The sequence below is a fragment of the Cotesia typhae genome, unplaced genomic scaffold, assembly GCF_013202065.1.
Source record: "Cotesia typhae breed Kobodo isofemale line unplaced genomic scaffold, CoteBio_Ctyphae contig_44, whole genome shotgun sequence".
NCBI classification, from domain to species: Eukaryota; Metazoa; Arthropoda; class Insecta; order Hymenoptera; family Braconidae; genus Cotesia; species Cotesia typhae.
In genome coordinates, this window is record NW_027423753.1 from 5957612 (window position 1) to 5973782 (window position 16171).

The window sequence follows — 16171 nt, forward strand, 5'->3', positions numbered from 1 at the left end:
ATTCTACATATTTCTCAATTAAAAGAAGAATGTAACCGTTATCAGGGTTTTTTTTTTTTTTTATTTTTTACTCATAAGCAACAAAATTAATTCAAACAAAAGTAGATAGCTTTTGTTTTTACTTTTTTAATTAGACGACCAGCGTGTACTCTTAATTGCTCAACATTTTGTAGTAAAAAAATATTCGTACATGTGAGTATTAAAAATAATGAGAATTTTTTTTATTTTTATTCATTGCAATGTAAAAAGTATAGTATAAAAAATGAAACGAGTTTGAATATTTTAAAATTACCAAAGAATGATTTTCTTGTTGTCATTATTATTATTTTAAAGAACTTAATATTTAATTAAAACATTAAAGCTGATAATATTCGCAGTAATTTTATAAAATTAACGTAAACAGAAAACAGACTGCTAGTATATAAAAAACTAATTAATAAAAAAAAAATTGTACATTGTATGTACTGAGAAACAGAATCTACAAACTCGTAAATTATGCGTCTATTAAAGTAATTTTTTTTTAATAAATTAAACAAAAACTTGAAATATAATTTATAATTGTTAGAAAAATTTAACAATATATATATATATATATATTTCAAAAAAAGCATATAATACACGATAATATAGAATTTTTAAATGATTTGAAAACTAAAAAAATATTATAATTTGTTTTTAAAAAAAAAAAAAAAAAAAAAAAATACGCTATAAAAAAATGTATGTTTAAAATTTTTGTATTTTTACTATTATAAATAATAAACTCAGGTGAAAAAAATTTTATTAATGCTACCTTGTAGTTTAAATGAAACAAGTTAAATGGAAAAAAGCTATTACAGAACTGTCTTAAAGTGAATATGTTATTTAAAAAACTAAATTGCTCTCTCTAGTATTTTAGAACAAGTAGCTTGATTAACGTAAACTTTATTTTTTTGTAGACAAAGTTGTGTTAAAATTTAAAAAAGTTATAATGCATAATAAATTATTACATAGCGTAAGATTCTGTTTTATGTTTTACTATATGAGCTTTTTATCTGTCAATAAAATTCAACAAAAATAACAAAGTCCGGTTAAGTAAATAATCAATACGCTTTAGCTAGTTGAGCTAGTTTCTTTACGCCTAATATATATCACATATCACATATTTTAGCAGTCAGTTGAAACAATGTTGTGAAGTAATTTCTCATAATGGAATTATAGTAGTCTTATAGTAGTTTATCCTTCGTTATTATATTTAAAACTTTTAAAGTATTCACAGATTAGTTGAACAATCTATCGCATTGAAAAAATTTTAAGTGGACATAAGAATCAATAAAAATACATTATCCACTATTTTTAAATGCGATTGATAATTGCTAATGGGAAATTAAAAACAATGATCTCTTCAATATTAGAAGAATGAACCAGATTAAATTTCAATAAAGTCTATCGCTTATTGACATTTTTTTCAGTTTAAAAATAATAAAAATAAAAAATACTAACCGTGGAGAAAACAATATTAATATTCATTTAGTCCGATAGTAAGTAAGCAGGATTAAAAGTCTGGTCAGAAAAAATCTTGACATGATCTTCAGTTGTAAATTCTTCAGGATGATGATCAACTTTTCAGCATTAATCTATTATTTAGAAACTAACAAAAAAATGAATGCTATAACTTAACTACATTACTTATATACACGCACATATATATAATTTAAATATTTATATATTTATTAATTTACAAAATAAAAATACCACAGCCTTTCGAACGGTCAGGTATTATTGTTATTTTTTCTTGTTAAACTTCTTATTGTTAATAATTAATATCCAAGTTTTTTAATCTTCAATAATTATAATGTAATAAATTAATATTAATAGTTAAATATTTACAAATTAAATAATTATAAGGCCTTTGGTAACGATAATAATCATCGACTTGTTTTTCTTTTCTTACGTTTAGTTTCGACGGACGGATTAACCTCAGCATCATCGTCCATACAGGAATAATTTATTTTTGGAACTTTTCTTTGCGAACTTCTAGTTTTTCTAACAGAATTAATACTTTTCATACTAGATTTTGGTTCTTTTAGTTTTTTCAAAGGCCTCATAATTCCGTCATTTACTTTTTTATAATTATTATCATTACTATCTTCATCATACTCATCATTATTATCTGAATAAATAATAATATTATTATTAGTTTGATGTTTTCTCTTTCTTTTATCACTATAATCATGGTAACCATCGTTAATTAAATTCTTATCATAGTTTCTCTCTATAATATTATTAGAGTTAATTTTACGTTTAATTAAATTATCGTTGGAATTTGATTCAAGCGTACCCCCCATTGATATAATCGACCTGTCAATATTCATAAAAGTATTATCATCTTTTTCGACTTTAATAGTTGTGGCTTCAAAATCATTTGTGATGATAGACTTGAATCGCTTTTTAAGTGGTAATTGGATATTAATATCAGGCGAATAAATTTTAGTCTGCTGTTGCGGTTGAGGTTGTTTTGACTGCGGCTGTTGCTGCTGCCGTTCGTTATCGATACCAGCTTCTATTTTGCACAATAATTGGCCATCGTAAATTTTAATCTGATTATCGTCATGTGTTTTATTCAATGAGCAGTCTTGAATGACAGGAGACTGTTTGAGCGGAATGTAGTAAGCTGGGTCCATAGCTGAAGTTGTCTCGGTAACAATTTCACCAGCTGGCATCATGTATTGATTACAATGAGTAACAATGTCATAAGCACAGTTCAAGCATGTACACCGAGTTGATTTTTTATTAGAATGAATTGCAGCAGCAGTCTGATGATTAACAGGAACACAAACAGAGTTACAATTCTGACGACAAGAAATATATAAATCCCCAGTTGGATAATTTGAATGATGGTACAAAGTAGATAGCGGATTTGATCCTGGTAAATGTATACGTGGATCATGATCTTGCGGATAAGACGAGTTATTTAGATGGCTTGTTAAATCATTCGTACAACTATTAAATTCTTGTTTTATACGACGTCTACCATTTGCTGAAACTCCTTTAATGTCACTACAACTATTTTTTTTCTTACCCGCTTTCTTTAAATCCAATTCTTTTGCTTCACTTACAGGTTCAGTTTTTGTTGTACGGTGAATTTCTTGTGCGAACTCAAAACTCTTAGATCCTGTCGAGGAAAGAGGCTGGGAAATACGGTACGGATCGTATAATTCACGTGAATAACTATCGTTCTTAATTTTGTCCACTTTTCCGGAATTCTTTTCTTTCAAAGTTTTTTCATCATCATTATTATTAATAGTGTGTTCTCTGTTTTCAACAGCTTTGTTAATAATATATAAATTACTATTAGGTGACTTTTGTAACAAGACAATAGTTTCCCCATTTAATATAACGTTCGTTTCTTCTTTATCTGACGGCATTGTGCTTTCTACTTGAACTGAAGTACTTGTTAATTCGTTAGATCTCTCATTACTACAATTACTATTATTATTATTATTATTACTATTGTAAAAGTAAGATATCGACGAAGATGATATAGGAGATGATGATGAAGCCTTTTGATATTCTGATTTTGGAAAGCTAAAAGAATAATCTTCAGTAGATGATACTTCCACATGAAAAGCTACTTTGTCGATATCATCATCAGGATAAGTACTAACGAACCTATTATCCTCATTCGACAGCAACATCTCACTATTATGGTTACTATCATGGATATTATTCTCTTGTTTGTTGATATCACAGAGAGTCATTAAACTGTTATAGTCTTTGACTTTAATTAATTCAGGTGATTTAGTTGGCTTGTTTGATACTGTCGTTAAATGAGAAACCCTTTGTGACACACTTGCTAGCAAAGAGAGACCGTCAATATGTTCATGAAATTCTGCATCGCTTATTTTTAACTCAACTTTACCATTTACTTTATCTCTTTTCCTTTCTCCTTTCTCTTCGCGTTCTTTATCTCTATTTTTAATATCAACAAATTCGGTAGTCTGATTAAAGTGCAGCACGGTATTTCGTTGGTATTCATTCACGTCTAAATTTGTACTTTGGAGTTTTAAATTAGATTGACCGGTCATTTTTTTTTCATGAACACTCTCGTTTATGTTTTCATTTTCACTGTACTTTATAACCAGGTACTCATTGTCTGATACGTTTGTATTACACTTAGTAGCATCAATAACATTATTCGGTACACTTGAAACATTTGATGTCATTAAAACTTGTTCATAGTCTTTATTATTATCATCATCATCATCATCATCAACAATCATTGGACTGGATAACTTAACATTATCTTCAACAATAATATCTGAGTTTTTAATTAATTGCTTTTCATAGCCATCTATTGACTTTGAAGACTTTGAAGATAATGTAATATTATCTCTACATAGATTTTCATTTGTTTCAAAATTTACAGTATTGATTTCTACAGAACTCAGCTCAGTTGTAATAATATCAACTTTTATATCTTCTTCATTTCTCTCTACTTTAATCGGAGTTATTGGATTATGTTGACTTATTTCTGGTGAAGACAAAATTGTCATTTCAAGTTTATTCTTTGTCTTGACTATTTTATCTAAATCTACAGTAGAAGATTTAATACCAAGTATATCTTCAAGTTGCCGTAATGAATCTTCTTTGGTGGTTCTATTATCTTCCGTGATGCTGGTATCTTGAATTGTCGTAATACTTTTATGTTTAGATATTTTTTGTAACCAACTGAGTCGTTTATGATCTTGCTTTTTTTGTTTTATAATTTTACCATTTGTATCGTCCGACGTAAGATCAATAAGTACAAAGTTATTTTTTTTTATTGCCTTACGTGAATTGATATTAGTATTTACCGGATTTATTATATTTACTAGCGAATTATCTTCTTCAATATTATTATCATTGTTTACGGTAACTTTTGATTCACTACTATTTTTATTCTCACTACTATTATTACTGTCATTACTATTACTAAATAATAAATAATTATTTTTAATGGAATTTCCCTTCGATATATTTAAACTTGTATTTAAATTATCTTCAGGCTGAGTTGTTTTAGAAAAAAAAGTTATTAATGTATTTAATTAGTAAATTAGTTGATATAACTAAATAGAAGAAATATGTAGTAAGAAATAAATATAAATTCTGAAGTATACCTTTAAAATTTCTGTAGTGTTATCTAATCGGGTGTTTTCAATATTGCCGTAATCTTTTAATCCCCGAGACTTACGACAAAATTTAATAAATGCCGCTGAAGATTTTTCCAACTCCATGTGTTGTGACAACATAAATTTAGTAGATATTTCTTGGTGGATATTTGGCACTTTTGGTAATACATGATCAATAATATATTGTGGAAACGAGGTAGTAGGTAATTTAAGGGAAGCCAATGCTTTGGCATTTATTTCATTTTTAATATTTTGATCTTTGGTGATCCTCTTCCATATTCGGTAGACGAGAAAGTAACGAGTGTACATTAAACAGGAAATCGGATGCTTTGGTACTGTGCGGAATATTGTTCTGTTAAAATAAAAAAATTCATTAATTCAGCTGTATGTATTCAAATTCTTTTAGTATTGTGTATTTATATTTTCACTATTAAAATAATTAATATGTATAGATCTATAAAGCTTTAATATAAATCCTAGCCATTGTCAATTAGTTGTCATACAATTCTTTTATGTTGGAAGATTTTAAATTAAACATACACTTTCAAATCGTTTTGTATTCTTTGATTCTATTCTCCTTTGTTGTTTTCACTATTTGACAGATAAATTGAAGTTTCGATTAATGAAAAAAACAAATTAAAAGGGTGAAACAAAATTTACATTAATTTATCAAGTTATAAAGAAATTAATTAAAATAAATTAAGTGATTTTCAATGTTTAAATAATTTTTTACTTAAATTTCAAAGGCTTCATTTGAAGTTAACAAAGTTGTTCTAAAGAGTAGAAATCAATTAAAGTCACAAAAGATTAAAATACCGTTTGAAGTGATTTTCAATCTACTAGCGTTTATAATTAATCATATAATGAATAATTTAAGCAAAATTTAATCACTTTATTTGACAACTTAAATTTAGTTGTTAAAATGTCTTTATGTAGTTAAAAAAATTTAACAAGACATAAAATATAGCTAAAGTAATTGAAAGAGGAATTAACGGATAACATTGCACCTAGTATATTCAAAATTTTTTTTTTTTTTTATGTTCTTAACAGTTTATCGATCGAGTGAAGCTCTGTAGGGTTGAAATTTTAGTATTATGACATGTTTACTCAGAACTTTGCTTGACGGCTTTCATTATTCAAAGTATAATATGGATAGAGCTTCTCTAAAATAATAAAGTTGCTAATTTGAAGTTTTGTTTTTAAATAAATTCATGAGTAAAGTTTATGAATAATTTTGAATTTTACAATCAAAAAGTTACCGAAATCAACAAATGGCACTCAAAATTTTAATTAAATTAATGACTTCTATGAATTTATCGTGATACAAAAAATAATTACAAAAATTGAATGACAGATTTTTTTTCTATCTATGACACTTTAGTAATTTTGGTAGTTTAAAAATTTATTCTATATAAATAGAGACATGATTCTTGTACTTTCTATAGCAAGCGAGATATTGATTATTAACGTCTTCCCTGTCAGACTAAAACTACTTGGAATAGAGCCAATGATGCTTGTTATACTTATTTGTAATTGCAAAAATGAAAGCTGAGTCTATAGAATGTTAATATCAAAAAAATAAAACATGATTTTGTGACAAATAAAAAAAAAAAAAAGTATAAATATCCCACTTATAAGAAGAACGTTATTCACTATTTTTATCGAGCAAGTGTACTAGAAAAATAAATAAATTATCCTATAAATTTTTCATTATTATCGACGTATTCTATTCATGTCAATTCGTCCTTAATATATGGCTATTATATTCCAAGTTCATATTAATGTTAATAATACTTTTCATGCCTCTAATTGGTACTTACGTCATAATCGGATTTATTATTTGATAAAATGTAGAACTCATAAATCGAACTTTCAGGATTGTGTCCAGTAGGTGCTCAGTTGAATTTTCTAGAAAAAAAAAAAGTTTTAAATATATGAGTACCTTCACTTTTAAATAATCATGTAATTAATAAAAAAAAAATTTTTTTTTTCATAAGAACAAAACTTTTTACTTATGAGAAATAATTTACAACTCTTGAAAACTCGACAAAATGTCACAAACAAAGTATGTTATTTAAGAATAAGAGTTGCGCTAATATATGTACATATTGACAAAATGAAGAATTTATAAACTTAACATGAGTTATTTTTTTTTTAATAATTGATGTATTATTTATTTAAAAACCAAAAATCGAAATTTGTATAAAATAATTAATGAAGTTACTTCTCTTGAACCTTACAAAAAACGAAAACTCATATTAAATTAGTGGTTTAAAGTCTATCAGTGAGACTTTACTGTAACCAATGAAACTACTATTTTTACCAATTTTTTTTGTTTAATCCAATCACTTTATTGAAAGTGGTATGAAAAATAAAAACTAAAAATAAAAGCTAAAAATTTTAATCCTTTAATAACTTCTATATCAGTTATAAAAAATTTATTTAATTTTCCAATTCATATAGATTTTTTTTATTATTATTCTATAGCTCGTCAAGACAACAAAACGATTGAAAATTCGTAAACCTCTAAAGCAAAAAAACATTTTTTTTTAACTAGTAAAAAATGCAGAATCTCACTTTTAGACCATTACCAAGTAGCGTATTAATGGTCGATAAAACACTAAAACTAATTGAATTAAATAATATAATATGATAAAACAAAATAAATAATGAATTTTACCTAAATAAATATAAAGATACGAAGCCAAACGACCCGAAATTCTCTCATGATATTCACAGGTTCGTTTTGACGCTTTCAGTTCTAAGTCTATATACATAGCCAATAAATCAGACATTAGGTCCATGTAAATTGCTTGGTCGTACTTCTGTAAATACATGAATACCAATTATGAATAATTCTATAAATTATAATCATTGCAGACATTTATATAAATGAAAAATTATTTGCAAAAAACTCACCTCCTCTTGAGACTTGTAATAATACTTGAAAAAGAGTAGAGTTTCACTGATGAATCCTTTTAGTTTGTCCGCCCGTAACGGTTTTGTTTGACATTCGTTTACCGTGGGCCGAATATTTCTGCAATTTTAATTAAAAAGACGTGTTCAAATTTTTGAAACTATAAATAAAAGAAGCTTTTTATTTATTTTCATAAAAACTTTATTGGACTGGCAATAGCAGAATCCAAAGTCCATTAAAGAATATAAAATCAATTAAATTATTATGTAAATCCAATTTAATTACGCATGCAAATTAGAATTCGTACTGCCAAATACATATCATCAATTCAGTACTGGGTGTAACAAACCATCGAATATACAATATTATTGTTTTATGTGTTTTAATATAATTTACATACTACCATTTTTAATAAAGTTGAGATAAATTTAAATTTGATTTATTTCTCTTTAATTAATTCTATCTCAAACGGAATTAAAAGTTTTTGTCAACGATACATAAATATTAGATCCAAGAAAAAAAAGTTGGAAAATCCAAAAGTGCATGACTCATAATGCCCATTTAATTATGAAATATTAATAAAATAAAGAATGTGAAAAAATATATATAAAACAGCTAAAAAAGCACGATAATGCGCAAGCGTCTTTAGTGAGATAAATGTACAAAATATATATAGATATACAGTCTTTTTTTTTTATTTTATTAATTGTATGTAAACGACACTGAATTACCTAGTCATTCGCATTCGGTGACCTACAATTCTTTCAAAGAATTAAAAAAAAATTTTAACTCAATTAATGCATTTTTTCGCAAGTTACAGCGTTTTCAAAGTTTTACACATAACGAACAGGAAATTTTTTTGACATTTTGATGTTTTTTTCCGTTTCTATTGCACTAAATCAATTTTTCAAAAGTATCAAATGAGTCTCTATTAAAATATCTCGACTCCGTGAACTAACAAGACTATAATAATAAAAATAGTTGCCGAAATGAGGCTAAAAAAATTTTTCGGTCGTAAAGCACTTTCTGATGCTTCGCATCATGAGTCATGCAAAAAACAGAAGAATATCCAAAAGATATTATTTTTAGTAGAAAAATAGTAAAAACAGTTACTGTAAAACCTTAACTTGTTTAATTAACTACACAGATTTTTAAAAAGTAAAATTATTTATGTCAATTTAAATTGCTTCATTTAATTAAATTAAGATCGTTTATAATAAAAAATAACTATTTTTTTTTATCTCTCAATCATTTTTTTCCTATAAATCGTTATTTATATCATATATGACATATTTATGATACTTGAATATTTTTTTACCTAGTAAGTTTTTAAAAACATTTTTTTCGTAAACTTAAACTGAATGAACATAATTATAAAAAAAAAAAAATCAACTGAAATTAGCCGGTCGGCAAAATTTACACTTGATAACAAATCGACTAACAAAGTACACAATTTAGGAAATGGTAAAACTTTTTATTATTAGTTTTTTAGTTGGACATGTGTTATTGATGAATAGTCAATACAAATTTAACTTTTTACAAACAAAAAAATATAAAACGGTTAATAAGTACGTGAAATCATTCAAAAAACAGAAACTAAATCTTCTAAGGTTTCATTTTATTTAAGAAAACTATTATTCATCAATTTTCCGAGTTGACAGAGATATATGTAATTTTTAATTAATAAATAATTCTACAAAAATAAGTTATTAATTTCATTTCAAATTGATAATTTTATTCATTATCCCAAATTTAAAAAAAATGATGATTGATAATGTCAACAAACAATATAAAAATGACGAATGGTACAAAATAGCAATTCAAGTAAAAATTTACTGCTAAAAATTTTGATTAACTCACAAAGTTATCTGCGACAGTAAATATTAGTAATTACAAGTTTATAATTGTGAAAAATTGGTGTAGAAACTCGTAAATTTTTTTTTATCGTAGTAAATTAAAAATAAAAGCGTTAATTGTAAATCAACTATACGTAATCAAATTACAACCGTTATTACATTCCACGGTCATCATATAATATGTGAGATCAATCGTCATTAAACGAGACTCGATCGTAAATAAATTTTCACAGCAATTTCATGTTGAAATATCAATTTACGGCAACCTGAAATTTATTCACGAAATTTCGTTAACGGGTGATTGATTACAGTGAACTTTGAACTATGTAATCTTTTTTTTTTCTTCAACTAACACGTTTATTTTGTGATGATTTAAATTATTGAACATGCGAATTTTAAAGTCAGTTAATTTTAATATCAGATTAAAACAAACATTATTTGAGCTTAACATTAATATTTAAAAATGTTTTTATATTAAATTAACAATAGTCATGTGATTTGTTTTTAAAATAAACAAATTTTTAAAATATACATTCACGAGCCAATGTATCAATTTAAAATCGCAAATTTCGATCTGTTTGCAATTATCCGTGAATAAATTATTTAAATAACTATTGAGTATACACTGAGAGAAAAAAATACTTTTACTCAATTAACAATTTCTTGCTTCAAGAAACTCGATGACGATCAAATATTCTATTATTATTAATTATTAATTTCTGAAAAGAAGAACATTAATATTTATCTTTGGATAACCGATAAACAAGAGGATAGCTTTATTTAAATTAAGTAAAAATTAATTCAATCAATTTTACAAGTTCTTGAGCAACGAATATATATTCTTGAAAATTTTCAAGAACATAAATTCTTGTATCAAGAAAATTTTCTTAATAAAAGTATTTTTTTTTCTCAGTGTATAAATCAAAGGTTATGTGGCATAAAACATTCCCATTAATTTGTCAATTTTTTTGTTGAAATTACTTTTATAAATTTTGTGGTATTAAAAATCATCAAAAGAGCTTTGAATATGGAAAATTACTCATAAATATTAATTACATTAGAACATGTATAATACACATTTATCTAATTGAAAAATTTTAGAATTTTTTATAAAGTTAAATTTCTTGCCAACACAATTTAATCTACGAAATAAAATTTAATTCACGTAAAGTCCGTTTTGAAAGTATCAAATTTAACCACATAATCCGGTTTTCTCATTCAGACACGGGCTTGAATATTCTGCATTATTTTGTTAAATAATTCAGCTAAAAATAAAAATACAAGCGGTCAATTGAGGTAACTTTGGCTTTTTTAGGATAATTTTGAATTGCCCTTACAAGTCTAAAGGTTTGTTTCTTCTGACAAGATGAATATAACTCTGAATTCTAGAGCACCCGCAATATTACGTAAATTAGATAAGCATAGAAAAATAAATTTTTATGTTATGTCTACATACTTTTTTTTATAACGGGTAATTTCACTCTAACATCATTAAGCTACCTCTGTGGACTGTATTTGAAAAATTAATAAGAAGTAATCGTATTTAATATATCTTTATTTTTAGAAATATCAATACTGGATTGATGGATGCTTACTAATATTTATTTTTTGACGATATTTTAGTCTGGATTCATGATGCATAAATTCCATACGAATTTCAAGGTACAATAAAATTTTATGAAGTTTATGAAATTTAAGTATATTTCATTTTTCAAAAAGGTCATTGATGAAATTAATTTAAATAAATGTGATTTTACTTTACACAGAGAATAAATAGTACTGCAGTACATCTAGAATTACATTTTTTCAATGCATGAAACTTATTTGTCAGTACCCAAAAAAACTTGACAATATAAAAACGTTTCATTACTTTGAAGTTAATAGTAAAACCATTGAAAATATCGAAAGTAGTTAATTTTTTAAAATAATCACTGGCAAAAAAATTTGGTACAAAAAAAATACAGTAAATATTATTGAATATTATATTGTACAACATAGTCATTGAAAGCATCTATATTTCGTGCTATTTGTGGTCAGTACGTAGAAAAAATTTAGACGCTAACTATATTCTCCTTCCGATGTCAACTTTTGGGATAATTATCACTACTAGATTATATGTATTCACAAGTTGCTTTAGAATAGTTGGTTGTTTTTGAGCAGGTAACATTTAATTTAAAGAAAATGAAAAATTTCAAATCCATGAACCGTTTCAGGTTTATTCAGCCATACAATAAACTTTTCTCTTAGCTGTTAAAAAATTCAACTTCTAAAGCAAACTAGATACTTTTACAGACCAAAGTAAGCGGAATTCTTCTGTTTATTTATTTATTCAACTTTTTAATTTTAATTAAAGTATTAAATATTTATTTTTTAAGAGCAAAGTATTTTTTCTATTTAATAATATCTTCTAATACTTCACAATGCTCATTTATTTTTTGTACAAGCTTCAATGTTATTTTTAAAATTCAATTTAGAAGCTTTCTTTGTTATCAACAAATAAAATTTTTCATTTTCCTAAAACAATAACCAGTACTCATTATTAAAAACTACTGGCTTGCATTATTATAATTTTTTTTTGTTTTAAAAATAACAACAAATTGCTTGAAAAATTACCTGATAAAATATTCTATCAAATAAATGAGAGACAAATTAAATCCTTCCATTAGACACATGGATTTAAATTTTGAAATCCACGGTTGATTTTCAACAATCGTCGTCATTATTTTACAATTGTCACCAGCGTCTGGAAAATAAGTATATAAATTTATACGATTAATAAAAGTAAATTTAAATAAAAAATAAAATTCAATTACAAAGAAAATATAATTTTGAAATTATTTTTCCTCTCGTGCTAAAGAGTCTTTACATTCACCCTCTGTCTAAAATCCATAAGTAAACTGTTACGATAAGGATATAACGTGGATAAAAAATAATTTTCCTCATTTCCTTTAACGGAAAACATATTTTTCATTGCACATCTGCCGCTTTATACAGGCACAAGCAGGTGTCTTTAGTACAACTGGATACTAAGTTACTAGTTCGTAGAAAACTAGTTTGCTTCGGCCTTTGCAAGTTAAACGAAAGGTCATCAGTTTTAGAAAAAAAATATATTTATAACAATGTGTGTAAAAATAAAAAAGAATCGATGGTCAATTATATGTATAGTAAAACGTATTGAATAAAAATATAATATTGCATACTTCCACCACGTTTTTATATATTTATAAAGATTTACGTAAAATAAAATAGATCCGTACATTATTTATAAAAGCGTATTCATGTACTTATATACTATTTTATGCAGTAGAGTAAAATTTTATGGCACACACTTATTTATTATGTAAAAAAATACAACTTAATTTTTTATTATTCAAGGATGCTTGCATGAATTTTCTTCTAATACTTTTCTCATAAGACTTTTTTTATCAGCATATGAATAAGCCAAGTTACTAGGTATGTCAATCGTATTCAATGAAAGCCAAATTTTTTTTTCTTTGCAGTATTTTAATTTCTAAAAATAAAGATAAAAGACTAATATTCTTTATTGGCAGAATATAAAAATTTTTAATAAAAAAATACTGAATGAAAAATATTTTTATTATCATGCAAACAAGACATTTGATAGGTTTTTGTAGAAAAACTAATAGTGAAGAATGAAACCATGAAAAAGACAAAATGTTTAAGAGTTGTTGCTTTCATGAATTATTTTTTAATTTTTATTGTGTGAATTTTTCATTTAATTTAAAACAGTTTCCAAATTTATGCTATATTTTCTATATCAATTTTTCAACAAACTACTCACATGCATTAATTATTTTAGTTAGTTAGATTTAATTAAAAATACCGGCCGTTTGAAAAAAAAAATTTTTTTGATCCATAAAAAAAAAAATTAATAAATATCTTGAAAAAAATACTATTTTGAATGTAGTTAAATAATAGTATTGATTATATTTGGTGTGAACTAGCAGCGTCAGACGCTCAGACAAATTTCGACGCTTAAATAGGAAAATCTGTAAAACAACAAATTATACATTGAAATATATTCATTGCTAGTAAATTTTAAAAAATTCATCCAAGTATACTTACTGATAAAAAACCGTTGGGTATTATAAATTTTCTTTGATAAAAATAAAGAAAATCGAAAAGCTAGGTTATGATTCTTTGGACCAGTAAAAAACAGTTTTATTGATGTGAAATAAAATAAAAGGTAGTTCAAGGTGGGAAAAATTTCAAAGCTTTACCTGGCGTTGAATGTAGATGTTTCAAATTCATGACTTTCACCCCGGAACCCATGGCTGAGTAAACACGTGAAAAAATAAAAATAAATTATTGATAAAAATTTCATCACATAAGTCAGCCGTTAACATATAAATAATACAATAAAACAAAAGTTAAATAATAATTATGTTGAGAATGTAATAAATGCGTATCCATCCGAAACACGTAAATGTCCTAATTGTTCAAGTCCACGGCCATGTTAACACTGAGCCACTCGAAGCATCCAGCATTTGGAACAGTTTCCAACTTATGGGGGAGACACATTGGTTCCCCCACCACAACAGTTTTAGAGGTCGAAGAAGGGGAGTATTCAACCACTACCAGCATCACTCTCAGGATCACATCGGTTTTGTATGTCTGTACTACTACTCTTGTATTTAAAAGCACAAACTTTATATATATAGAAAAGGAGTTTAGTCCTGAAGTGTCACTATACTAATACAATACCAACATATACTTACAGATACAAGGAGGATGCCAGTTACTCAGTGCAATTAAGCTACCGAGACAATACCAAGAGTATCATCCATATATATATGCAAGAACGTGAATTATATAGCTGGGTGATGATCGTTAAATGGATCAAAGGGATTGGCTAGTCATTATTGCTAAATTCAAGCTCAACCCTCAGACTCCAAAAGTCCTATCGTAATCTGGGTTATGTTATTTAGATTACATGGAATAGATAATAAGATTCAATATCAAATACAGCTCTGATTAGATGCTTAGATGTAAATCCTTGGATAGAGAAACCTAGTCACAGTTGTTGTGCAGGTTTTATCTTGTGAGTATAAAGATTTGAGTAAATATTCAATACAGCTAATTGATGATCGATAAACATTGGACGCAAATAATTTCAGGATTGAGGGTACAGGCGGGGTTTACCGTGGATAGTACCGTGCATGAGAAAGTGTTGGGCAGGGTAAACTACTGTTCCCTATACTCAACTCACTACTATGGAATACACAAGTACTTGGTAGTACACGTACGTAATATAATGTTGAAAAGAGAGTGCGGCTGCGCGATAAAAAGCTCGATAAATTCACTCATTCCCAAGTATTCAACGAATTACTTCCAGCTTTGGGATTCTCAAATGTACTTTATTTGGCAAAAATTTTAATTTACATTGGTTGGTAGCCAAATTTTTAGTGTAATTGCTTTATTTTAAACGGGTGAAGTATATGATGATAATCTTATGAAGATAATAATTTTTTAAGTTTTTATTCTGTCGGAGTCATGTTAGTTTAGATAATAATTTGAAAGAAATGAAGTAGCAGCTGTGTACAAAAATTCTTTTTCTAATTGTTTTGAAAAGTTGTAATAAATAAAATAAAAAAAAAAAAAACGAGTAAAAAAATGTGAAACATGCTCTCGAAATTGAAGTGTCTTTTGCTTTTTGATTTAACATTCAAACATTTAGCTTAAGCTTTATTTTCATTTTTATTACACAAGCCTGAATAGCCAATGCCAATAAAAGACCGTAAGCTATACAAAAAATATATAGATTTTATTTTACGGCTGACAGAAAGCGACTATCAAACTAATTTTTTAATCCCTACAAAAATATTTGAGTGTGGATAGGATATAGATATATCTTTGGTCAGAAAATGTCGATATTATAAAAAAAAATAAAATATTATTGACGAAATTACTACACAAGAAAATCTATGAGTATTGTCTGGCAGTGGTTGTAAAGTACTGTTAATTAACTGCAATTGATAAACCGGCGCACAGAATGCCTTTGCACTTTGCTATTAAATACAAGTATTTATTAGTTGATGTAAACTATTTGCAGTGGAACTTCAATCGATTTGTAATTGTATAATGCCGCAATGAAGTTATAAGTATAATTTTTTTATTAAAACAAATAACTTTATCCTACTATGATTTATTTAAAATTAACAAAATTTTTTTTTAATGAATGCGAAATGCAAATATAAGATTTAGGTTCATGAAACATTGATGATAAAGAA

At 26.1% G+C, this 16171-nt stretch overlaps 1 protein-coding gene and 1 long non-coding RNA gene across 5 annotated transcripts; one reads left to right on the forward strand and one right to left on the reverse strand.

Moving 5' to 3' along the window:
* Positions 1-1480: 1480 nt before the first annotated feature.
* On the reverse strand, positions 1481-14389 carry LOC141528501 (uncharacterized). 4 transcript variants are annotated; one of them, XM_074244575.1, is made up of 9 exons: positions 14162-14389; positions 14007-14079; positions 13723-13930; positions 12534-12663; positions 8067-8184; positions 7828-7972; positions 6968-7055; positions 5136-5499; positions 1481-5024 (listed from the first exon to the last, which is right to left on the reverse strand). In XM_074244575.1, the coding sequence occupies exons 4-9, from the start codon at positions 12638-12640 to the stop codon at positions 1905-1907; spliced, it is 3942 nt and encodes a 1313-aa protein (XP_074100676.1). In that variant the 5' UTR covers positions 12641-12663; positions 13723-13930; positions 14007-14079; positions 14162-14389; the 3' UTR covers positions 1481-1904. The 4 variants fall into 4 exon arrangements, with proteins under 4 accessions (XP_074100676.1, XP_074100675.1, XP_074100678.1 ...); XM_074244574.1 differs by lacking the exons at positions 13723-13930; positions 14007-14079; XM_074244577.1 differs by lacking the exons at positions 13723-13930; positions 14007-14079; positions 14162-14389 and adding an exon at positions 12734-13469.
* Positions 14390-14415: 26 nt separating this feature from the next.
* LOC141528504 (uncharacterized) lies at positions 14416-15575 on the forward strand. Its single transcript, XR_012479386.1, has 3 exons — positions 14416-14549; positions 14662-14982; positions 15059-15575. It is a non-coding gene; the product is annotated as an uncharacterized LOC141528504 (long non-coding RNA).
* Positions 15576-16171: the final 596 nt, after the last annotated feature.

Excerpts from the sequence above, each read along its gene's own strand:
- LOC141528501 (XM_074244574.1), bottom strand. The coding sequence starts at position 14,213 with ATGGGTTCCGGGGTGAAAGTCATGAATTTGAAACATCTACATTCAACG. Across the intron at positions 12,664-14,161 it reads ACATCTACATTCAACGCCAG|ACGCTGGTGACAATTGTAAA; the intron begins GTAAAGCTTTGA and ends CTTATTTTCCAG. Across the intron at positions 8,185-12,533 it reads TTGATAGAATATTTTATCAG|AAATATTCGGCCCACGGTAA; the intron begins GTAATTTTTCAA and ends TTAAAATTGCAG.